Source organism: Sminthopsis crassicaudata, chromosome 3 (assembly GCF_048593235.1).
Source record: "Sminthopsis crassicaudata isolate SCR6 chromosome 3, ASM4859323v1, whole genome shotgun sequence".
Lineage (NCBI taxonomy): Eukaryota > Metazoa > Chordata > Mammalia > Dasyuromorphia > Dasyuridae > Sminthopsis > Sminthopsis crassicaudata.
Genome location: NC_133619.1, coordinates 507878509 through 507903165, shown reverse-complemented (window position 1 = coordinate 507903165; position 24657 = coordinate 507878509). Strand labels below are relative to the sequence as shown.

Genomic DNA, 24657 nt, shown 5'->3' with positions numbered 1-24657 from the left:
GTTTTTCCCCTCCTTCCCTCCACCCCCTCCCCTAGATGGTAGGCATTCCCATACATATTAAATATCTTATAGTATAATCCTAGGTACAATATATATGTGCAGAACCGAATTTTGTTGTTGTTGCTGTTGCAAAGGAAGGATTGTATAAGATTTGCACATTTAAACTATATTGGGAGTGGGTAGGGATGGAGGAAGAAAAACATAGAATACAAGATTTTGCCAAGGGTGAATGTTGAAAACTAACTGCATTATTTTGAAAAATAAAAAGCTATTATTTTAAAAAAGAAATGTCTCCTAGGCTGACTTCTTTGAAAAGAGCAAGTATTTGGAGTCAAGAGACTCCAGGAGCACAAGTCTTAGTTCTGGCATACAGTAAGCATGAGTTCAAAGGCATGGGGCTTAAAATTCTCTCAGCCTCAATATCCCCCATCTTCAAAATGAGGACAATAATACTTATACTATTTATGCCTCAGGCAGCAAAGACTAAGTAGTATTGTTGCTGTTGTTCAGTGGTACCTGACTCTTTGTGATCCTATTTGGGATTTCTTGGAAAAGATACTAGAGTGGTTTGGAATTTCCTTCTCCATCCCATTTTATAGATAAAGAATTGAGGCAAATCTAGGAGAGGGGTTGGGAGGAAGGGGGTAAATGGGAACACAAGGTTTTTCAAGGGTCATGTTGAAAAATTGTCCTTCCATATGTTTTAAAAATAAAAAAAAAACTTCAATAAAAAAGAAAACAAAAACAAAAAACAAAAAAGAATTGAGGCAAACAGGATTAAGTGATTTGCTCAGGTTCACACTACCAGTATGTACCTGAGGAAATTGAACTCATGAAGATGAGTCTTCCTGATTCCAAGCCCAGTGCACCACCTAGCTAGGCAATTATAAAGGCGTGCTATTATTTTTTGATTAGACTGTAAAAAGTCCATGAGAACAGTGACAGTGTCTTATCTTATTTTTGTAACTCAGGGCCACCCCTCTCACACAGTGAGCACCAAATCTCTAATGGATGGATGGATGGATGAAGGAAATTAATGCATTCTAAGCATCTGTGACTGCCTATCTTGTCAACAGCTGGCACCTCTGCTAACCTCATTGAGGCAACGAAACAAAACTAAGCTGCTGCCCAGGGGCTGAAGGCCCAGGAGCCAGCAGCCAGCTGGCATTCTTTGCCTTTGTAAGGAAACTCAGGGACCTCTTCTACCTCTGGCAGTGTTTTTGTTCTGAGTTCCTTGGTCGTATTCAAACCAAATCCAAGCACAAAACTCAACCCTTCAGGCACATTCTCACACATGGCAGGGTTACACTACCTGTGAAGACAGAGGAATCTTCCATCTAAATATTTCTCTAAGTTTCCCATTTATCTCAGCACATCCCTCTCGCAGCTGGTCATTAAACTGCTCTGAGGACATCTGCTCCCTACATTAGAACTTTATGAGTGGGGGTTCCCTCCCCCATGGGAGGCTTTAGTGGCCGAGGTCTGAGCAGTAGTCTTCACATTTATGGGGTGCTAATAGAGAAGATCAAACTCTGTGGGGCTAGTTTTCATTAACACATGAGCCTTTCTGGCTGCCTGTACAGATAGGAGCAATGTTCTGAAGAGGAGACAGAAAACCTGGGATTGGAGAAAGGACCTTAAATGCACAATGTTCAATAGAAGGGTCCTTACAGCATAGAACATTAGATCACAGAAGTTTAGAACTGAAAGGCGCTGGAAAGTTCAGGCCAAAAAGGCCTGAGAAGGAAAGTTCCCTGTCAAGGTACATAGTGAGAAACAATGTTAACAGCTCCTGTTCATTTTCTTAAATACTCAAATTTTGGGCAGTTATGGAGTATATGAGCATTCTTGCTGTTCTTTATGGATGGTATTCTCAGTATGTTGTTCCTGATGAATTTCTAGGTCTCTCCACTGAAGCTCTTATGCATAATTGTGGGATTAGCTCCTTTTAACTTGCTCTCTAGAATTCTCCACTTCCCAGGTGTTTTGCTTTTCCCACCCTGAAGAAACCACCAACCTGGGGTCTTCTTTTCTAATTGGACACTTTCTAGCTGCACCATTATTTTTTGAGAGGCACTCAGCATGCTCAATTCTCCCTTCTCTGGACTGATTATCCATTTTCTCATCTATAGCTTTGCCCCTCAATCCTCAACCCTGCCATTTCCAGTTCCCATTTATGCATTCTCTTCCCTTGTTAGAATATGTACTCTTGGAAAGTAGAGGCTGTCTTGATTGTTTTATTTAATTTGTATCTCCTATATTAAATAAAATACCGCCATTCATAAGCCTCAGTTTCCCCACCTGCAATATGAAGATTTTGAAAAGGATGAGCTCTAGAGTTAGGATTCTAAATCTAAGAATCCTATTTAAAACCTGGATAACAGTATCTGAGTTATACAAATGTAAGTTATAACTTTTATAACTATAGGATTTCCCCACCATAGAGTCACATTTTTATAGATCTTTATGTAGTTGTGCTGCTTTGCCAAAAGATAACACATTTCTTAAAACATGGGGCATGTTAGTTGGATTTCCTCTGTAAATATTTTTCAAAATCATTTTCTTATCATGGTGGCAGAAGAATGTTTAAAGCAGGTGGACTGGGCTGTCTCTTGACCGTGCATTCATTGCACAAATTTAACTCAACACTTCAACAATTTAAGAAGTTTGAGGTTTTTTATTTTTTTAAACCACAGACTTGACAACTTTGCTTCTGATCTGGGAGCCAGATGAATTTTTCCGCTTTCAGGGAAAGAAAAACAGCACAAGGAGGAAAAAAGCACAACATTCTCATCCTCAAATTGAGGCTGTAATTAATATCACTTAAGGGTATACAGAAGGGCCTTTCCTCTGGAAAGACTCAAAGAGTGAAGCTCAACACAGCTGGCCAACTTGCTACCTAAACCATATGGAAAATTTCCTTCTGACACTATCTACCTGGGTATGTTATATGACCTCTCTCAGCTTTGGTCTGTTCATCTTAAAATGGGGATGACAATATACCTAAGGTAGTCACTTCACAAGGCAGTTCAGAAGATCTAATGACATCTTGTGACCATGTTCACTTTATATACGGACCCCGACTCTTCCTACTGCTTATCTCTCTCTCTAGGAAGAAAGATCAGATCTATTCTACCACTGTTCTATGACTCCACTTAACACTCTCATGCTTTCCTTGACTCAAAAACCATCACTGGCCACTACAACCATAGATGCACTGTCTCTGCTATTTAGAGTGCAAGGTACACTCTTGATTTTTCAATTTGTCTCCTCAGTGTTCAGCACTGGTATACAGTAACTGCTTAATTGATGTTTTCATTCATTCATTCATTCATTCATTCATTCACAGAAGTCATTGATTGTTATATGAATAGACAGAAGCCCCAGGGGGCAGCAAATCTTTCAACAAATATTCCTTAATTATGTACAAGGCTCTGTTTAGAATGTTGGGATACAGATGACTAATAGAATGCTAATACAAGGGAGCAAAGTGACAAGTACATAGAAATGGTATAAACAAATCGCTCTGAGAGTTCTAAGAAAGGGAGAGAAGGAGAGAGCGCCTACATCCAGCTGTGGCCAGGAACATCATGGAATATTTTTAAATATGGCTGGGAAGGCAGAAGCATCAGAAGGTGGGGAGCCTTGAATGCCAACTCTAAGGAAGTTGAAATTGAGAATTTTGAACAAGGCAGCAATGAATTCGACTCAATGGGCAAAAGTTCCAGGGGCTAAAGTTACTGGTTACACTGAGACGCTCAGAAGTGTCCCCAAATGAACAGACTTCCTTAGGAGGCAGTGAGTTCCCTTAAGCTAACTAGACTTGTGAAGGATTTGTACCTGCTCAGATATGGAGGACATTGAGCCTTTGGGCCAACAGTCTAGGATGTGAACATTAATAATGGCTTTCATGTCTGTAGCACAGAGTTTACAAAATGCTTTATATAATTTATCCTCTCTGATCTTCCTTATTAGGGGGCAGTGTGTATGGTGCAAAGGGCAAAGGAACTGGGTTTGAATCCCAGCTCTACCTCTGTGACCTTGGGCAAGTCTCTTCATTTTTCTAGAGCTCATCTGTAAAAAGGGGGGAATGAGTTTGATAACTTCTAAGATGACCCCGAGCAAGTCACTTAATCCTGTTTGTCTCCATTTCCTTATCCGTAAAAAGAGCTGCAGCAGGAAATGGCGAACTGCTCCAGTATTTCTGCCAATGGGGCTCAAAAATTATCCTCCGACACTTAGGAGCTGTGAGACTTCGGGTAAGATACTTTACCCCATTTGCCTCAGTTTCCTCAAGTGTAAAATGAATTGGGGAAGGAAACAGAAAGCACTCCAGTCTCTTTGCCAAGAAAATCCCAAATGGGGTCACAAAGTCAGACTGGAACAAGTGACAATTACAAAGGTCCCTTCAAGCCACCACTCCGTTCATGGATCCCCCAGGATTAGTGACCGTCTGAAACCATCCCCAGGCTGAGCTCCACCCTACTAACTTCGGTAATAGAGGAGGGGCTCCAAAGCCCATTGTCTCTAAGGGTGACAGTAGCGCAGCTACGTCTGCGGTAACACAAAGCGCTCCCACTTCTTCCCGGCAGATGCTCACCGCCCATGAGCACTCACGAAGTCCGCGCTCTATTAAGGCAATGCTGTATGTAATCCATCCGGACTTATTTTCACGATCCTGCTCATTAAAAACGCTGGGAGGAGAAGGAGTCGCTGCTCCCAAATGGGAAAGAGATCTGCATAATTTTCCCATCCAATCGCTTCCACTTGTGAAGATGCCCTGAACTTGACCCGGCAGAGACACAAGCCCCACAGCCAAGAGCCTCCCAACAGATGGAGATGGAAATGGTTTCTGAACTTCCCAGGCGGAGAGCAGGGGCGGGGCCACATTTCCCCGCCGATGAATCTTAAAATGACTCGAAATTGGGTGCGGGGCTGTGAGGTCTGGGGAAACCGTTCTGCTCCTATGGGGTGGAGGGCACGAAGGGCCTTGAGAGTTTACTGCTTGCCAGGAATGGGACAGAGGAATCTGATGGAAACTACCCCGGGGGAGGGGGTCAGGCTAAAATCCCAACGCTGCACCTTTCCGCCAGCTACGTTTCAGAAAGCTGAGAAAAGCGAGGTGAAGGTTCATCACTCAGTTTGCGTTATGGATGGCCTTGAAAGCTCCTGATGTGGCTCTAAATCCTGCTTCCATCCCTTAGCAGCTTTGGGACACTGCTAAGTTATTTCACTCCATTTAGTTTCCATTCAGCAATGGGAAAATTAGCACAAAAACAGTGGCCTGTGATCTAACCTCTCAGGCCTGCCATGAGAATCAAGCGCAGATTCTCCCAGCACATACTCTTTGATACTTCTCTAACTGCTAATTGTCCGGCTTGGTGACCTGCACCTGTGCCTCAGCACTGACTGACAGTGAAGGGACAGGGAAGGGTATGAGGGCTATCTTTTCTATACTTTTCCATTTTCTCCAGTTCTGATTGCAGCTATCTGTTCACAGTGTTTTTTTTAAAAAAATCTGTGCTTAACTACTTCAAAGACTTACAATGAAAAATTCACTCCATACTCAGAGAAGGAACTGATCAGGTCTGAATACAGATTGAAGCATTCTCTATCCATCTCTCTCTTTATTTTTAACTTAATTTTTCTTGAGGGTTTTTATTTTCATTAGAATGAAAGATCTATGGTTTTTTTTCCCCCACAACTTGAATTTTATGGAAATGTTTTATATAACTTCACACATGGTTTCTTAATTGTGGATAGGGATAAGGAAAAGAACCTAAACTCAAAAATCTTAAAAATAAATTAAAAAACTGTTTTGAATGTAACTGGAAAATATTAAATAAATACAATTAGAAATAATTTTTTTAAAAAAAATGTGTGCTGATTGAATAATTGCCCTATCTGCCTTACAGGCCTATTATGAATAACACGGGAGAAATCTTAGCTCAGAATACTATAGCTGAAAGGGATCTTAGCAATAGAATGCTAGGGATGAAGGAAGCTTCCAGTATCCTAAGGTTTACAAAATGTTTTATATGTATTATCTTGTTTGTTTTCCTTATAAGAAAAGCTATATATATACGAGAGAGAGAGAGAGAGAGAGAGAGAGAGAGAGAGAGAGAGAGAGAGAGAGAGAGAGAGAGAGAGAGAAAGAGAGAGAAAGAGAGAGAGAGAGAGACACAACTAGCTCAGATTAGGAATCAGTGGATGTGAGATTGAATTCTGTCACTCACTCCTATATGACTGGGTATCTGGATCTCACTTTCCTTGTCTATAAAATGGGGAGGAAAGTTGGAATCAGTGACCTTGAAGTCCCTTTGAAGCTATAATCTATCATGCTAAAACCCTCACAATAAATCTGTTTTTAATATTATTCCCAAATTCCAAGTGAATAAAGTGGAGCTTGTAAAATTTGAGACAAACGAGAACTAGCTAGCTCAGATTAGGAAGCAGAGGACCTGAGATTGAATTTCTGCCACTTACTCCTACAATTTCCTTGTCTGTAAAATAGGAGGAATCAGTGACTTTGAAGTCCTTTCGAAGTTATAAGCAATCATTTTAAGAACCTTACAATAAGTTTTTATATTGTTCCCAATTTCCAGGGGAACAAACAGACTTATAAAAGTTGATGCAAGTAAACTGACTAATAAGCTCTTATGACTACTAAGTGTAGATTATGAAGTCTGGGAATTTTTTTTTTTTTTTAGGAAAAAAGTAAATTGAGGCAAGGGCACCATATTCCCATAATCCTGTGCTGCAAAATTTTTGCTGGTCTGCTAGCAAAATTTTATATGTTGCCTCATATCCCCCAAGTTTCCTGAACTAGTGTTTGTTGAATATTCCCTTTCTCCTCTCCCTTTTCTTTCCCCTAGATGTAGAGCATAGAGCCAGAGGAAGGCACAGGAAAAAGAAGGAAGACCAACCCATGCAGAGAACTGAAAATCATGTAGGAGCTAAGGAAGAGCCAGAGTGATCACCTCACGTGATGAAACTTCTGTATATGTTGTTAGTGTGTCAGGCCCTGCCACGAAACGTGCTTCTGAAGGTACAAAGCTAATTAACCTTTCAACCACACTACCTTTTAACTCATTTAAGAGTGCCCAGAAACCTTTCAAACCAATCAGCAAAGTGTTCTCCAGTGCATAGGCGCTAGATGCCCTCACCCCGGCCCTGATTGAAAGCCTTTAAAAAGCACTTCACCCCAGGAGCTCCTGGATAATGCTAATGCTTGTATAACCTATGTATAACCTATGCTAATACACTTAATTTGAGGCCATATTACTTTCCAATTAGAATAACTCTACTAAGGACCGAATTCCGGAGCCCAGTTACTAAAGGAGAGCTTGTGTGCGTCTGTTACTTTAAATGTGATAGGAATAGTGATGGGACACTGGCCTGGAAGTTAGGGGATCTGGATTCTGGTTCCTGCTTTGCCCCAATCTTCATGAACCCCAAATTTCCTATCAAAAAGAACTATGATGATTTTATCCTATTTAAGCATCTCTTAGTGGCCCCAGCCTGGAATACAGTCATGAGCCAATCAGTTAAAACAAAGACAATGGTCATTACAGGTAGGTACACACCCATACCCTTTTAAAAAAAAAAGATTACTGTTTTTTAAATTACTGTCAATAATTAGCTGTCATTATTATAGCCACTACTCTTCCCTCCATGTCTAGCTTTTGATGCCCTGAAATCTCAGCTCACTAACACCTGGTCCAAAAGCATAAGGCTGGTTCTGAGCATTCACCTCATTTTTTTGAATCTAGTTGGAGAAATAATAGCTCACCTTTTGAGGATACTTTGAGGGTCTATAAAGAACTGGTTTTGTAACAATGTTGTGAGGAAGGTAATGTAAGGATGAAGTGCCTGAGATGTGGGATTTTAAGTGATTTGCCCACATTCACCCAGCTGAGGATGGAGAACTTGAATCCAGGGAGATCTGGACCCTTACAAACTGTATGGTTTATTCTGGGTAACTCCCTTAATCTGTCTGTATTCCTCTGTATCCTCATCCATAAAATGACTCTGGATTTGGTGACTTCAAAGTTGATTGGAATTCTAAATGTACTATCCTTTGGCAAGTGTCCAGGAGAGGTGCAGACCAAGTGACCCAGAAGGTACAGGGCAGATACAAACAGAATTAGCATGGAAGAATCAAGAAGGGAACAAACACTTTTAGCTGAGGGCATCAGGGAAGGCTGCAAGAAGGAGATGAGCATTCAGGATGGACCTTGAAAAAATGGAAATATTCTACCACATAGATGTGGGGAGAAGAACATTTCAGGAATGGCGGGGGGGGGGGGGGAGTTATGGTGCACGGACACAGAGTCTGAAAGCAAATGGTGTGATCTGAGAATAGCTATTAGCCTGGCTGGGCAGCTAGATGATTAGAGAGCCAGGTCTACAATTGGGAAGACCTTAGTTGAAATCTGTTCTCTGATATGTCCTAGCTGTGTGACCTTAGGCAGTGACTTAATCCTATTTCCCCAGTTTCTTCCTTTGTAAAATGGAAAGGAAATGGCAGAGGACTCTGGGACCTTTGCCAAGAAAACTCCAAATGGGTCATGAAGAGTAGGACACAAATAAAATGACTGAACGACAACAAATTAATCTGGTTTGTCTGTTAAAAAGAAGCATAAGGAGAACTAAAGTAAAATAAGGCTCAAAAGGTTGGTTGGAGCCAGATTATAGTGAGTGGTCTTGAATCCAAGATTTAGACTTAATCATTCATTCTACAATCAATGGAAAGTCACCACAGGCTTTTTGAGTAGGAGCAGGAGAGTGACACGGTTAGACTTTTTACCAATGAAGAAACTGAGGGTCACATAGAAAGTTATCTACATGGGGAGTAATAAATGAAAAACGTGCCAACAGCTGAATTTTCCAAATGAGAGAGTATAGGGAGAAAAGAAGGCTAAGGACAGAGTCTTAAGGCATAAAAATTGGGGGGGTCATCAAGAAGCACATAGTAAGTATCTACTTACTATGTAAGTGCTAGCCACTGGAGATTATAAAGACAAAGAGTTAAACAATCTCTACTCTCAAGGGGATTCTCATTGTTTTTTATCCTTTGTTCTTAGAGAGAACCAATGAGAGTAATGTCCTGATTTGATCAAAGAAAAATGATTATACATATATGATAACACAAAAAATAAGAATCTACAGAAAAAAAATACAAAACCAATATAAAGTAATTGGAGAAAGAGGGTCCTAGTAGCTGGACGATCAGGGAAGGCTCCTCTAAAACCATGAGTAGCTGCTTGAAGGAAGGGAGGGATTTTATAAGGCAAGGAAATAAGAAAGGAATGCATTTCAGACATGGGGGACAGAGACAAGATATGGAATGTGGGTGAGGGAAAGAAAGCTGACTTGGCTGGATTGTAGAATTTGAGGAGGGGAGTAATATATAATGAGGCTGTAAAAAGTGATTGGGACTGGCTTGTGACAGGCTTTAAAAGCCAAACAGAGAATTAATATTTGATCTTAGAGGCCACAGGGAAGTTTGTTGAATAGGGCAGGGACAAGGTCAGATCTGCACTTAAGGAAGATGACTTTTGTAGCTAAGTGGAAAATGGAAAACATAAGAGAAAAGAGACTGGCCAATGCAATCAGTGAGAGATGGAAGGACCAAATAAAGGTGGGGATTGTGTACATTAAGATGCGAGGTTAAAGGATATTGTGGGGGTAGAAATAGCAATTTGGAGAGAGAGAGAGAGAGAGAGAGAGAGAGAGAGAGAGAGAGAGAGAGAGAGAGAGAGAGAGAGAGAGAGAGAGAGAGAGAAGAGGAGAGAGGAGAGAGAGAGAGGCAGAGAGAGAGAGAAGAGAGAGAGAGAGAGAGAGAGAGAGAGAGAGAGAGAGAGAGAAAGCATTTGTGTATAGGTCTGCTTTTTTCTTTCTTCCCTATTTCCTCTTATTTATGTTTTTTTTTTTTTTTTTTTTTTTTTTTTTTTTTTTTTTGGATTCAACAAGAAAGACTGGCCATCACATTATGTCTACATTCTTCTACTCACCCCTCCCATTACACATCATGTGTACATTCCTCTTCTTTCTATTTTCTCTTCTTCCTTCACTTTCTCCTCCTCCTCCTTTATGCCAGTGTCAATCTCTGATATTTACTATTCTGAACTTTGATATTAAACTGTCATTTGCTGTCCGGGAGCAGTGCATGAAATGTCAAACCTCAATGGATGTTATTCCTGGGATGGAATTCTATCCTCCTCCTGCCCCCTCCCCAAATGTATCTATATATAAATATCCCAACCTGATAGATTAGGTTTTTCCTTTGATGTTTAATTGGATCTTGGTGCTTTCTCGGATGAAAATCTAAAGCTTTTCAAGAAGTAACAATTCTTTCTGCATAAATGAGGCTCATACCAGGGGTGGGTGCTTGGTACAGAATCTAATTTTCTCTTCCATCCATGAACATAAGACAATTTCTGTGGCATGAAAGCATCTCGCTCACTCTTTCTGTCATTAATAAGAATTAAATTCTGTTCCCTCAAATTTAAATGTAATTATGTTTTGCCTCGTAAATAAAATTGAATTAGCATTTTTTAAAACTTAGCACTAATGCAACTACTATATTCAAAGTTTTTTTTAACCCTTTTACTTCCTGAACTAGGTCTTTTTGAATCTGTTTCTGAGTTTTTTTTTTTTTTTTTTTTTTTTTTTGCAGTTGAATGTAAAAATGGACTCCCCAGCTCTTTAGATATCTATTGCTGCTATTAGTCAGATACAGAAGGAGGTTGTATCAAAAGCTTTATAGACTTGAATCCAGCTATGCCATTTACTAATCTATGGGAGAAATCTGAGTCTCAGTTTCCTAATCAGAAAAAGGAGAATAATAATGTTTGCACTACCTACCTTATAAGACCTTTTATGAGGAAAGTCCATTATAAAAGATGCAAACTATTTTTCTTATTAACCTCTCTAAGTTTGTTTTCCTTGGAAAAGGAGAAAGACAAACGATACTTTCACAACCTCCTCCACACTGGATTATCCTGAAGTTTAGATGAGATAATGATATAAAACATTATATAAATAGAAGTGATTTAATCATGGCGTGTGGTTTTTCTTTGGGAGAGGGGGAGGGAGGATGTTGATATTAGAACTGAGCAGACTTGGCAACTGATTGGTATGAGAGGTGAGAGAGAAGGAAGAGCTGAAGGTGTCCCTGAGGCTGGGAACTGGGATGACAAGAAAAACAGTGATATTCTGTACAGAAATGGCAAGGTTAGAAGGTGGGTCTGGTAGAAAAAGTCATGATTCTCTTTTGGGTATGCTGAATTTGAGATGCCTCTAGCACATCAAATTTAAAATGTCTAACAGGGAGATAATGATACAGGACTGGAGCTCAAAGGACAGAGTAGTATTTTGTATTTATATGTGTGTATATGAGTGCATATGAAAGAGAGAGACAGAGATAGAAAGGAAAGAATAGAGGAAAGAGAAAGACAGGGGGACAGTAGAGATAATAACTGAATTTATGGGAGGTAATGGGCTCACCAACACCGTGCAGAGGAAGAAGAGGGCTCAGGATGAAGCTTTAAGGGATGCCCACATATGGAGAATACCAAGAATATAAATTTTGAATCAACAAAGTAAACTGGGAAACTTCCAGGTGTTTTGGAGAAGAACCAGAAAGGAACAATGTCATAAGAGGTGGCAGCATGAGAAATATATGAAAATATGATGACATATTAATAATAATGAATAAGAACTATAAGAAAAATAAGGATTACAAAAGGCTACTGGATTTGACAATGAAGAAGTCATTAGTAATTTTGCAGAGAGGGGTTAAGTGATAAGGTACAAATCTAGGGAAGAACTGAGAAATGAAAGGAAAGTAGAGGATCTAAGTATAAACAGTTTTTTCTAGAAGTTTGGCTGTTAAAAAAATAGAAAATGATAGCTTAAGGGGATGGTATGATGAATTAAAAGTTCTTTTTAAGGATAGGAGAGATGAAGCAAAAAAGGAACTAGTAAATAAGAAGAGGCTAAAAATAAGGATGAAATATGTATTTGTGGCAGTAATTTGCTAGAACTCTGACACTGTAGTCTAATACCTTTTTCAGCCTTCATTGTCTATGAGCCTAAGATTCTTGCTGCTTGTCCAGCATTATTTCTATCACCCTGCATGTATAGCTAGAAAGGCTGGTTCTTCCTGATTCCTAGAATCTTTGATCTGACCTGAAGCATAAATCGTTTCAAGAGAATCCTCAACAAATGATCTGCTAACTCAAGCCCTGTTGGCAGATGTTCATAAATGGGAAACTCACTACATCTTTTTTTAAAAACATTTTTATTTTTTAAATTTTTGCTGAGGCAATTGGGATTAAGTGATTTGCCCAAGGTTATATAGCTAGGAAGTGTCTGAGGCCAGAACTCACTACTCTTGAAGCAGCTTCATAGTAAGATGCAGAGCTGGAAGGAATGCCAGTGGTCCTTAAGTTTAACATATCCCTCCCATCTCTTTCTAGATTAACAAAAACCCAACAACAATTTACATTTAGAAAAATGGATGTGACTTCCCCAAATTCAAATGGGTGGAGAGAGTCAGGGTCTTTCTAAGGTCACCTTCTTCCTATTCTGAACACATTTCTGATGGACCCATTTATCTACAAGTTGTCTTCTTCATTAGAATGTAAGCTCTCGAGGACAAGGTCTATTTTTGTCTTTCTTTATATCCCCAGAGCTTAAGTAAGGCACAGCGCTTGACCCAAAGCCATCATTTAATAAATGTTTACTGACTGACTGATTATTTGAATCCTAGTCCTCTATTCCCATTCTGTGTTCAAAGAAAAATAGATACTAAGGTGTCCTAAAAACCAAGTCCCTTTTTAGGCTATTCCTCAAGCCTGAAAGCACGGATTTTATCTTCATCTCAGTCCCTTAGAACTCTAAGCTTATTCTAAACTTTAATTCAAGTATCATTTCCTTCATGGGACCTTTCTTGATTCTTCTATTTTTCCAGCTAATTTATCTCTTTCCTCAAGTTATCTTAGACTTACTGATTATAGCTTTTGTACATAGTAAAAGTCAGGAAGTCTAGAATTCAAATCTAGCTTCAGACCATTATTAGCTGTATGATTTTGCTCAAATTATTTATTTTCTGTCTGCCTCAGTTTTCTCATCTGTAAAAGAGGAGAAATAAAAACACCTACCTTCCAAAGGCACAGCGAGACATATTTATAAAGTATTTTGTAAACCCTAAAAGATTACATATATATTACCACCATCACCATTACTATTATGACTACTACCATTTAAGTGTGAACATGCTATTCCCCCTGATAGATTTATAAGCTCTCAAGACAGAGACTCCTTCCTTTCTTTCTGTCTTTGTCATCCTAGTATTGACTACAATTTGTTCACTCACTTTTCAGTCATGCTAGACTCTTTGAGACTTCATTTAGAATTTTCTTTTCTAGTACATTTATTTATTTATATTACACATTCCTTTATGAATCATATTGGAAGAGAAAAATCAGAGCAAAAAGGAAAAACCCTGGGAAAAATAAAAAACAGAAAAAAGAAGTGAACACAGAATGTGTTAATTTACATTTGGTCTTCTTAGTTATTTTTCTGGATGCAGACAGCGTTTTCTATCCAAAGTATATTCACATTACTTTAGATCACTGAACCATTGAGAACCATTCTCACTGTTATTATGTTCAATGTATTACTGGTTCTGCTTGTTTTGCTCAGCATCAGTTCATGTTAATCTTTCCAAGCCTTTCTAAAATCAATTTGTTCATCATTTTTAATAGAACAATACTATTCCATTACCTTCATATACCACAACGTGTTCAGCCATTCTCCAACTCATCTACTCATTTTCCAATTCTTGCTACCATAAAAAGAACTGCTACAACATTTTTGCACATGTGGGTCCTTTTCCCTTTTTTTTAAAGATTTCCTTGGGATATAGTAATGGCACTGCCGGGTCAAAGGGTATGTCCAGTGTTATAGCCCTTTGGGCATAATTCCAGATTGCTCTCCAGAATAGTTGGATCATTTCCCAATTACACCAACAATGTATTAGTGTCTTAGTTTTCCCACATATCCTCCAACATTTATCATTATCTTTTTTTTTGTCATCTTAACCAATCTTAAAGTTATCTTAATTAACAAAAAAAACTTAGTAAAGTTTAATATGTCATTATTTAACTAAATCAATAGTGATTTAGAGCACTTTTTTCATATAACTAGAGATGGCTTTATTTTTGTCATCTGAAAATTGTCTATTCATATCCTTTGACCATTTATCAATTCGAAAATGATTTGTATTATTATAAATTTGACACAGTTCTTTATATGTTTTAGAAATGATACTTTTATCAGAAACATAGGCTATAAAGATTTCCCCCAGCTTTGAATTTCCCTTTCAATCTTGTTTCTATTGATTTTGTTTGTGCAAAACTTTTTTAATTTAATGTAATCAACGTTATCCCTTTAGCCTTTCATAATGTTCTCTAGTTCTTCTTTGTCATAAATTCCTCCCTTCTCCAAAGATCTGATGGATAAATTATCTCTTGTTCTCCTAATTTGTTTATGGTATCACCCTTATGCCCAAATCATGTACCCATTTTGAACTTATTTTGGTACTGGGTGTGAGATGTAAGCCTATGCTGAGTTTCTGATATATTTTCCAGTTTTCCCAGCAATTTCTGTCAAATAATGAATTCTTATTTCAGAAGCTGATTAGTGTGTCATGTGTATCTAATCCATTTGGAGTTTTCTCAGCAGAGATACTGGAGCAATTTGCCATTTCCTTTTCCACCTCATTTTACAGATGAGAAAACTGAGGAAAACATCATGAAGTGACTATTCCATGTTCACACAGCTAGTAAGTGTCTGAGGCTGCATTTGAACTCAGGTCCTCCTGACTCAAGGACTGGCACTCTATTCCATTGTGCTACCTAGCTGCTCACCTACACAATGACTGGCATATATTAGGCACTCCATAAATGCTTGATTAATTCAAATGAACCTCTATAGCTTTCCTGTAAACAGAATTATTGAAATTATAAAAGTGACAATGCATCTGCATTTAAAATGCATCTACATTTAAAATTTTTTTTTATGAATGTACATTTCAAGGGAAGAATCTCAGCTATGTAGTTTTCCTAATCCTACAGAGTAAAAGAAAAAAAAAACAGAGACAGCATCCTAGAAAAGTTATTTAAGCAAAACACTCAGAGAGAGAGAAAGAGAGAGAATGGATCGCACTAAAAATGAGGAATGCATAAAACAGCTCACATTTCTGTGGCGCTTTCTGTACAGCAGCTGCTGGCCATAAAACAGAGATTCTTGTCAACATTTTATATGAGAAAACAGGCTCAATGAGTGCCCAGGGTCATTGAGATGAGACTCAAATCAAGGTCTTCTAACTTCAGACCAGACACCCCAGGAGCCTAGGAAAGTCTGAGGGAGAACACAGGGTCAGCCAAAGGCTCCAGTTCAACCCAGCCAGCATTTTAGAAATGTCTGCTATATGCATATATGCTATATGGCAGGAATGGAGAACTAAGTGAAGCAGTAGATAGTGTCAGCCCTGGAGGCAGGAAAACTTGAGCTCAAGTCCTCAGACACTTCCTAGCTGTGTGATCATGGTTAAGTCACTTCACTCTGTTTGCCTCAGTTTCCTCAACTGTAAAATGAGCTGAAGAAGGACCACTCCAAGAAAATACCAAATGAGATCACAAAGAGTCAGATGTGACTGAAAATGACTAAGCAACAGAGTCCTTGCTCTCTTGGAACTTATTGGTTAGTAGCAGAATATATTACAACAGAATAAACTTCATTTTATATTTGTTCCATATATTCTTGTTTTTATGCACCTTGCTTCCTCTATTAGAGTTATAAGCTCCAGAGCCAGGAGTCCATGATACATGGTAACAATAAGACTATATGATAATCAATTCTGATAGACATGGTTCTCTTCAATAATGAAATGATTTAGACCAGCCTTGTGATGAAGAGATTCATCTGCACCCAGAGAGAATACTTAGGGAACTGAGGGTGGACCACAACAGAGCATTTTCACTCTTTTTGTTGTTGTTTGCTTGCATTTTGTTTTCTTTCTCATTTTTTTTTTCTCTTTTTGATCTGATTTTTCTTGTGCAGGAAGATATTTGTGGAACTATGTATAGAAGAATTACACATGTTTTACATATATTGGATTACTTGCCAAAGGGCGAGAGGGGAGGAGGAAGGGAGGGAAAAAATTGTAATACAAGATTTTGCAAGGGTGAATGTTGGAAATTATCCATGCATATGTTTTGAAAATAAAAAAAGCTTTAATTTTTTTAAAAAAAGTATTATAAGCTCCTTTTGAGAAGGGATTATTTCAACTTTTGTACCTCCAGGACCCAGCATAGTACTTAGCAGGCACACAGTTGGTGTTTAATAAATGTTTGGTGACTGATTGATTAAATAAAAAAAATTTTTTTAGTAAAATGTGAATGAGAGGGATAAACTGAATATTACACATAAACTGAGAAGAGAAAAAGCTTGTTAATGAAATAAAGAAATAATAGATTTCAGATTTCATGAAAGAGGTGCCATTAAAGATAGACTCTGTGGTATGGGGAGAATTTCAACAACTGTGGATAAAGTGTGAGAAGATATGGTGGGCATGAGGGGGGAGGAAGCAAAGGCTTAGAGGGAGGAAATTCCAATTCAGAGAGACAGTAAGTAGTCTAGTTTGACTAGAATTGGGAAAGATAAGTTGGGGCTAGATGTTGGAGAGCCACAGAGCTATCAATCAAAGCAGCTTCTTTGGCAAAAGCAGCATGGTCTAAAACCTTTTAAAGCAGTTAGCATCTGAATTAGTTAAGGGTCACCCCGATTTCACAGTCTCTATCTCCAAGTTTAATTTTCTATTCTGTTCTTATGCTGCTCTCAGCAAAGACAAGAACCATGTGGTCTCACTCAGGGCTGTGGGAGGGAGTGGGAGGCACCAGGGCACTGTAGTGACATGTAACTGCAATGTATTCAAAGGCAGATGCAGCATTCATCATGGGAGGGAAGGGAAGGGGGATGGCTTAGAGGTGAAAGCAGAGGACCCATCTCCTGGCCTTGAGCACAGCATAGGGGTTCGTCTTAAAAGTCTGCCAAGGAGGCAGAGCTTATTACATGGGTGGTGTGGTCCTGGGGGTGCAGCCCTATCATGCCTTCCCCACTGTCCTTTGGGTCATCCTCAGTTCTTTCAGAATATTGTGCTCCATGACCAGCAGCTGGGCAGAAAACCAAAAGAGTATCAATATTACCACTAATCAGATAGGGTGCTGGTTAGGACATGCTGGGGCTCTGCAGTGCTGGGGATGAGCTCAGTGACTCCATGAAAAGCATCACCATGAAAAATTCCAGTTCTTTCTCATCAAGGAATAGTTTAGAGGCAGAAACCTGAATTCAAATCCTACTTATGAGTTCACCTTCTGAAGGCTAAGTTAACACTGATAGCACCAATTTCATAGTTACTGTGAAACTCAAAGAGATAATGCACATAACTATAGTCAACTGTTCATTCACTATATCCTAAGTTCTTAGGATCCAAGATTAGAAGGCAACTCAGAGGTTATTTATTCCAATCATCTAACTCATGAGAAAATGTTTATAAAAGTGCTTAAGACAGTATCTGGAACACAGTAGGAATTCAGTTCTTAATGCTTATTCCCTCTCCTGACCCATACTTTAAGAGGAATCTCCGCCACAGCATCTCTGATTGGTATAGATAATAATGACAGTAAATAAATAGCAGCAAATAAACAGTAAATACATAATAAGTCAATAATAAAAATAGTAAAAAAAAAATAAAGGCTTACAAAATGCTTTACGTCATACTATTTAATTCTCAGTGGGAGATAGTTTTGTGATTGTTTCCATTTTATAACTGAGGCACAGAGAGGTTATGGGAATTTTCACTGAAAAACAAATGTCTTTTATTCAAAAGAAGCTCCATAAATGCATTAATCTTATTGGGAGGCATAAAATGAAATTAGTTTTTTTTTTTTATAAAGAGGAAGTATAGAGAGAATGAACTTGAAATTGTGAATCATGTCTCTGATGCTTAAGAAGTAATATAGCTGGGGCAGCCAGAGCCATATAGCCCTGGATTCAGCAGGACCTGAGTTCAAATATAATCTCAGATACATATTAGTTATGTGACCCTGGGAAAGTCACTTAACTCTGATTGCTGAAGAATCATGGCTAGTGGGAGGAATGTAGCAGACGGAGCCAGCAAAGATTAATATCCAAAATCTCATCTCTAATATGTACTTAATGGCTCTGCAATTACAGACAAGTCTTAACTTCTCTGACCCTCACTTTTCTTATCTGTAAAATGGAGATAAGGAGACCTAGAGTGCTTACTTCATAAGGTTATATTAAGACCAAGTAAAATGATGGATGTAAAGTGCTTTTTAAACCTCCCTCTCAGCATCACATAAACGCAAGTTATTATTACATGACAGCAGGCCTCTTTCAGACAGATGCTGCAAATGGACAATGAGTCAGATCCAGAACTGAACAGGAAAAAAGCAGGCTGGATTACTTGGAAAAAAACATGAGTTTTTAAAAAAATCAACTCAAATTTCTCCCTGAAATAATGATTCATTTTTTAATATTAATACTCTTTTGGTTTTGTTGCACAGCTGCTAGTCATGGAGCACAATATTCTGAAAGAACTGAGAATGACCCAAAGGATAACGGGGAAAGGCATGACTGGGCTGTACCACATTGGGTGTGGGTAAGTATCAAGAAGAAGCAGTACAAAGGACTCCAGCAAGGCAAGGCAGATCACATGGATGGAATGAGTGATGACTGATGGACAGCCAGAAGATTTATGGCTAGTCTTGCAGTTGTCAAGAGAAATCAAGGCAAGCCCCCAGCACATGAGGCAGACTCCCTATTGTTAACCCAGGGGAAATTACGAACAATGGTGGGCCCAGGATGGGGAAACATGGCTTCCAAATCATTGGTGGGATGCCTACTTCAATAGGATGACCACTCCATTTGGGTTCTTGAGTAAAATGGGGAAAACCCTAATTATGCTATCAGCCATACAGGATGTTAGTGGGGAAAGGGTTTTAAATCTTAACGCAGCATATAAACAGGAGTTGTTTCTTTAAAATAAATCTTATTGACAATTTAGTCCCGTATTCCCACCTCTCCCACCAGCACCAAAGTCTTTGCTTAAGGCAAACAAGAATTTTGTAAAAAGAAACAGAAGAGGAAAAAATCTGCAAAATCAATCCCCCTAACTATAATTATATGCAATGATTCTCACTCATTGATCCCTCTCAACCTCCACAAAGAGATAAGGGGAACTGGCTTCTCAAAGTTCTTCTTTGGGGGCAAGCTTAACCTTTACAATTTTGGGACCCGTACTGTTTTTTTGGCTGTTTGCTTTTTAAATTATTACTATCGGCTGGCCTATTTCACATCAACTTGCAATAAGCTTAGCTTTTGGTACTAAAGCACCAGGTTTTTTGAACATGAACTTCTGTCTATGCACCTGCACTCCTCCCCCCACACCCTCTTGTATACATGCATTTGATCTTTTGAAACCAAGTAATAAATTGCTTGTCAAATTAAAGTTAAATATTATGACTTCCTATTTATCTCCACATATACTTTCCCTATAGTTCTCCCTCTCCAGTTTGATTAATGAAGGGGAATAAAGATGGCAACCCTTCAACAAAATATTCCTGGTAGTATGTGAAGCTGTTGACTGGGAACAACAGGAAGGAGCCTGTGCGAAGTGAAAGGTAACAACTGGAGGAAAGTGAAGAGGGAAAGTATCACCAAAGAGATTGGGAAGCATTGGGCTTTCCCACTCCCTTTGCCTCAGAAAGTGGCAGTGGTTATGAGAATTAGTGTTCAGGAGAGAAGGAAGGACTGGATAAATCTATCTCACAAAGAAATTACATTAATCAAGACATCACCCTTGTGATATCACTGGTACTCTTTGAGAATGAACATTCTCTGGAGGGGTGTATGTGTATGTATATGGGAAATAACATTTACCCATAAAAGTGCAAATATATATAAAAATGAATGAAAAGTTGTTTAGGTGGATGGGAACAAGGATACTGGCAGCTGAGGGAATTGCAAAAGCCTTCATGTACATTAAAGGCTATGGCAAAACCCCTGAAGCTAAATGAAAGATGCTAAGTTTAGGGAATAACTGTAGAGAGAGAGAGAGAGGGAGAGGGAGAGGTCCACAAAAGGGAATAATTATACAACAGGATGTTGGAAAAGAAATGTGTCACAACTGTCACTTTTGGCAAGCAATGTCACCTCTCAAGACTGTTTTCTTTCCTATTTAAACAAAAAAGATGATACTTTGGGCCACAGGATCATAGACTGGGGACATGAATGCAAAGTTATTTGAGTAGATGGGAAGAGAAAGGTTGGCAGCTGAAGGAATCACAAAAGTCTTTTAGGAAGAGGAACAAGGGCTGAGCTTTGATGGAAGCTAGGATTTAATTCTTGGGGCTAGAGGGGAGGAGGGAATATATTCAAGGCATGGAATACATTCAGGACCCTCAAAGGTCCTTGGGGACCTTTGGCTCCAACCCATCGATGTCACGGATGGAGAAACTAAGGTGTAAGAAAGTTAAATACTCAGAGCTATACAGGGCATGAATGGCCAAAAGAGGATTCATACTCAGTTTCTGGGATTCTGCTAGTCTAACAGCAAGGGCTGTGTGAACCAAATGGGATAAGGTCACAGGAAAACCACTGATTTTCGTATAAATTACAAATGGGGGCCTCAAGCTGGAGAGGACCATGTGACACAAGAGAATACTAGAAAAAGATAAGTGACTAAGTGACTTGGGAATCTGTGCTCCCAAAACACACTTTCTTTTCCCTCGCCCAACTGAGTGCCATTTCTAGGCACAAGACTTTATTTTCATATAAAGCAACATGCATGTGTCTAATGAACATCATTGGGATCTATGTCCAGAGTACTAAGGAAGAACAGGCCTTGGGGCTCTAAAAGTTATCCCTCCCTAATGGCTATGTCGTCTCCTTTTATGAGCCCAAGCAAAGAATACTTAGTAATCTTGCACAAAAACATAACTGCAACCATTGGAACCTACGTAACTTCATCAAGGATTAACAATGCAATAGACAGCTATACGCCAGATATAAATTAGCTTCATCGCTACATAATGAACAATAGCAAGTCTACGCCACTTTAAGAGGGCTGTTTATTATAAGGCCATAAACAGAGCAATATAAAAGGAATTATTTACGTGGCCCTGCACATCTGTGTTTGCAATCATGTCCTCATACATGCTTAACAAAGAAGGATAAAAGCTGGTCTGAGCCTGGGTATGGATGCTCTCTTTAGCTCAAGGAGGGTAGGGGTGAATCAGCAACTGGAATCTGTAATAAATGCTTTCAGTCTTTTCCCCTACTAGACCCTGCACCATAGAACTATGAGATATTGGAGAAAGAAGGTAAACTATAGCATAAAATATTAGAACTGCAAAAGGGAGTTCAGAAATTACAGCCTCCTATTAGAGAAAAGTAAACTGAGACCTAGAGAGTAGTGTTTGCCAAAGGTCATTTAGCTAACTTTAACAATGGATACCTGACAACATCCTAGGGAACTATCCACATCACATAACAGATAATAAATACAGGCACAAAGTGACTGACATTTTGCCTCTTCTGAAGGAGTGCCTTCTCCAGAAGAGACATAGGAGGCGTCTCAGAAACCTACTAACAGATATGATACCTGGAGAAGTCCAATCTTCACCTGGCACCTACCTTGTTTCTGAGAGCCCACAAAGTAAGACTAACTTCCACTAGAGGATCCTACCTCCTCCAGGTACGTACATTGGCCACACATGATCCTGGGTCCAGTGTCATCAGAACCCAGAGAGAAACCAAAGAACACATGATGGATAAGAGAAAAGGTGAATCAGGTGGGAGATGGGAATATTCCTGAGTCTCTAGTTCTGAGCAAACGTATCCAAGTTTCCTAAAATTTGGACAATCCATGGTAACTAACCTTTCCTGCCATCCCAGAGGGAAGGAACCTCAATAATTAGATCACTCACTCAGCACTGCCTCTTTTGCTTTTTTTCTGCAGCTGAGAGAAGCAGTAAATGAAAGTGTTGATGGCCCTGGTCTAGACAGTTGCCCTCTCACCTTAGCATGAAACAATTCTGGTTTTTGTGATTTTGTAGAGGGTGCAGATTGTGCTGATTCTAACAGGACTTTATATAGGATCAAAGATCTTGAACTAGACCTGAGAAACCATTTAGTCCCCAGCTTCTTAAACTGTGGGTCATGACCTCCATGTGATCTTGTAATTGAATGTGGGGGTCATAAAATCATGATTTATTATCAGTAAATGTTTGATTTGTGTACCTATTTTATATATTGGTATATCCAAGGTTGCATAAAAATTTCTTGGGTGAAAATAACTAAAGACCATAAATGACCTCTATCAGAAGTAGGTTTGCATGCATATTCTCTGACTTTAGCACTATAAGGCAGGGTGATAGGAGGAGGGAGAATAACAAGAGCCATGGAAATCCATGGATAACCGAGAATGGGGCTGCACTAACTTCTTACAACGTGTAATGCATATAAGCTGAAATCCCTCTCTCAAAAGGCCCTACCCTCCTCCCCTCTCCACAAGGCAGATACACACTCACCAATTGAACAGTCATGTCCAGTCCAGTTGGGATCACAGCTGCAGAGTCCCGTATCAGGAAGAAAGGTTCCATGGCCTGAACACTGGTCCAAACACGTGGCCCTTGGCGTCTCGCAGCTGGTTCCTCCCCAGCCAACGGAGCAATGGCACTCACCTCGGACGCAGACTCCTCGTCCAGAGCAGGTGGGATCCAGGCAATCCACTGCATAGCAAAAGGAGAAAGGTCACCAACTTAAAGGTCTCTTTGAAGCTGTCTTATGGGACTATAGTTCTAGAATGAATGAATGAATGATATTTACTAAGTACATACTACATGTTAAATTCTGGGGATACAAATATAAAGGTAAGGCAGTTCTTGCCTTTAAGCACAATAGTATAGAAGACAATAGCTAAGGTTTATCGGTGATTTTGGAAGACCCCGTCATTTAATGGCTTGAAAAACTCTATCTGAGTCAAGTAAGTTGTTGGTAGTCCCATTTTGCAGATAAGGAAACTGAGCTTGAGAACCATTGCATGACGGCTAGAATTCTGAGACAGAATTTGAATTCAGGTTTTCCTGATTCCAGATCCAGTGCTCTATCCATTGGACTACCTTGTTAGGATTACTAGGTGAGAACTCAGGTTGTCTGGACAATTACAAGGTGAGAACTCAGGTTAACTTGATAGTTCTCTGGCTCAGATTATAAGAGGAGCAAGCTCATTGGCTGAAGTGGTTCTTCCCAGAAGCAGTTGCATTATCCCCCGCCCATTCTCTGGGAGGATAAAAAAGGCAACATTGGGCCTGGACAAGCAGTCTGGTCTGGGGAAGGACAAGAGCTGGAGGAGATTCAGAGCCAGGATTCAGGAAGAAGAAGAGGCTGGCTGGAGGCTCCAGAAGCCTCCCGAGAAACCTGCTCATAGAGGAAAAGATTATACAGAAAAGAAACCTCCTCCCAGAAAAGGATTACAACTGAGAGACGATCAGAACATTACACTACCTGGCTAAGAATACATTATCCTACCCTCCAACTCTCACCAAAGACTATTATTCTTTCTTCTCTTCTAATGAAAAGTTACTAGTTCTGTTTCTTAAGGTTTGAATGGTCCCCATTTAGAGATATGGGGGGAGAATTCAGAGAACAAATTTAAGTCTTTGGTATAAATTTTGGGAATTTGTGATTTTACTGCTTCCTACCAAGGCGGATCACAGTCTCACTATGACTTAATAGATGGTCTTTGGGAGTTTCTGTGGCTAAAATTAATCACCAATCTGGTGCTGAAATTCTCCAGTGTAGTTAGGTTGATCCTTGGACATCAGATATATGATCCATTACCAGGTCCACATGCAAAGTCTTCCCAGCTCCAGAGAATTGCAAGCAATTTTTGTTCCATTTTGAGAATAGGATTATAACTTTATAGATTCAGATATGTAAGGGATTCTGGAGGCAAAGGGGTCCAGCCATCTCCTATTACAGAATCTAAAGTCGCTCCCATTACATGGTGAGATACAGGCCTAAGAATTCAGTGTGTGTGTGTGTGTGTGTGTGTGTAGATGTGTTATGCAATTTATCACAGGATTTGTAACCAGATTCCCTCTTATTATTCAGATGACAAAGATGAGACCCAGCACTGGGTGTGAAATGATTTTGCCCAAGACCTTGCTAGTGCATTAAGTTACAAGGTTGAGATTTGCTAGTTCTTCTGACTCCAAATCAATGTATTTAGCTCAGAAATGCACCAACTTATTGAGGCTGGGAATCCCTGGGCAACTTCTTTAGAATGGATGAGAAGAAAAATAAATTAGAGAAAAAAGGGAAGGACAATGGAAAGAATGAAAGACAGAGGCAGAGAGAGAGAGAGAGAGAGAGAGAGAGAGAGAGAGAGAGAGAGAGAGAGAGAGAGAGAGAGAGAGAGAGAGAGAGAAAGAGAGAGAGAAAGAGAGAATGAATAAAGAATCCTTTTTATGGCTATGCCTGGAGACAATATGGTAA

General features: G+C 39.4%; 1 protein-coding gene and 1 long non-coding RNA gene across 13 annotated transcripts in view; one reads left to right on the top strand and one right to left on the bottom strand.

Moving 5' to 3' along the window:
* TENM4 (teneurin transmembrane protein 4) overlaps window positions 1–24657 on the bottom strand; it is a 1584659-nt gene that overhangs the window by 183985 nt on the left and 1376017 nt on the right. For all 12 annotated transcript variants that reach the window (XM_074303958.1, XM_074303961.1, XM_074303962.1 and 9 more), the window contains one exon: window positions 22689–22889. In XM_074303958.1, the coding sequence (XP_074160059.1) occupies window positions 22689–22889 (201 nt within the window). The remainder of the gene's footprint in view (window positions 1–22688; window positions 22890–24657) is intronic.
* LOC141563203 (uncharacterized) lies at window positions 4562–18982 on the top strand. The gene is made up of 3 exons (XR_012488370.1): window positions 4562–4942; window positions 6876–7048; window positions 18663–18982. It is a non-coding gene; the product is annotated as an uncharacterized LOC141563203 (long non-coding RNA).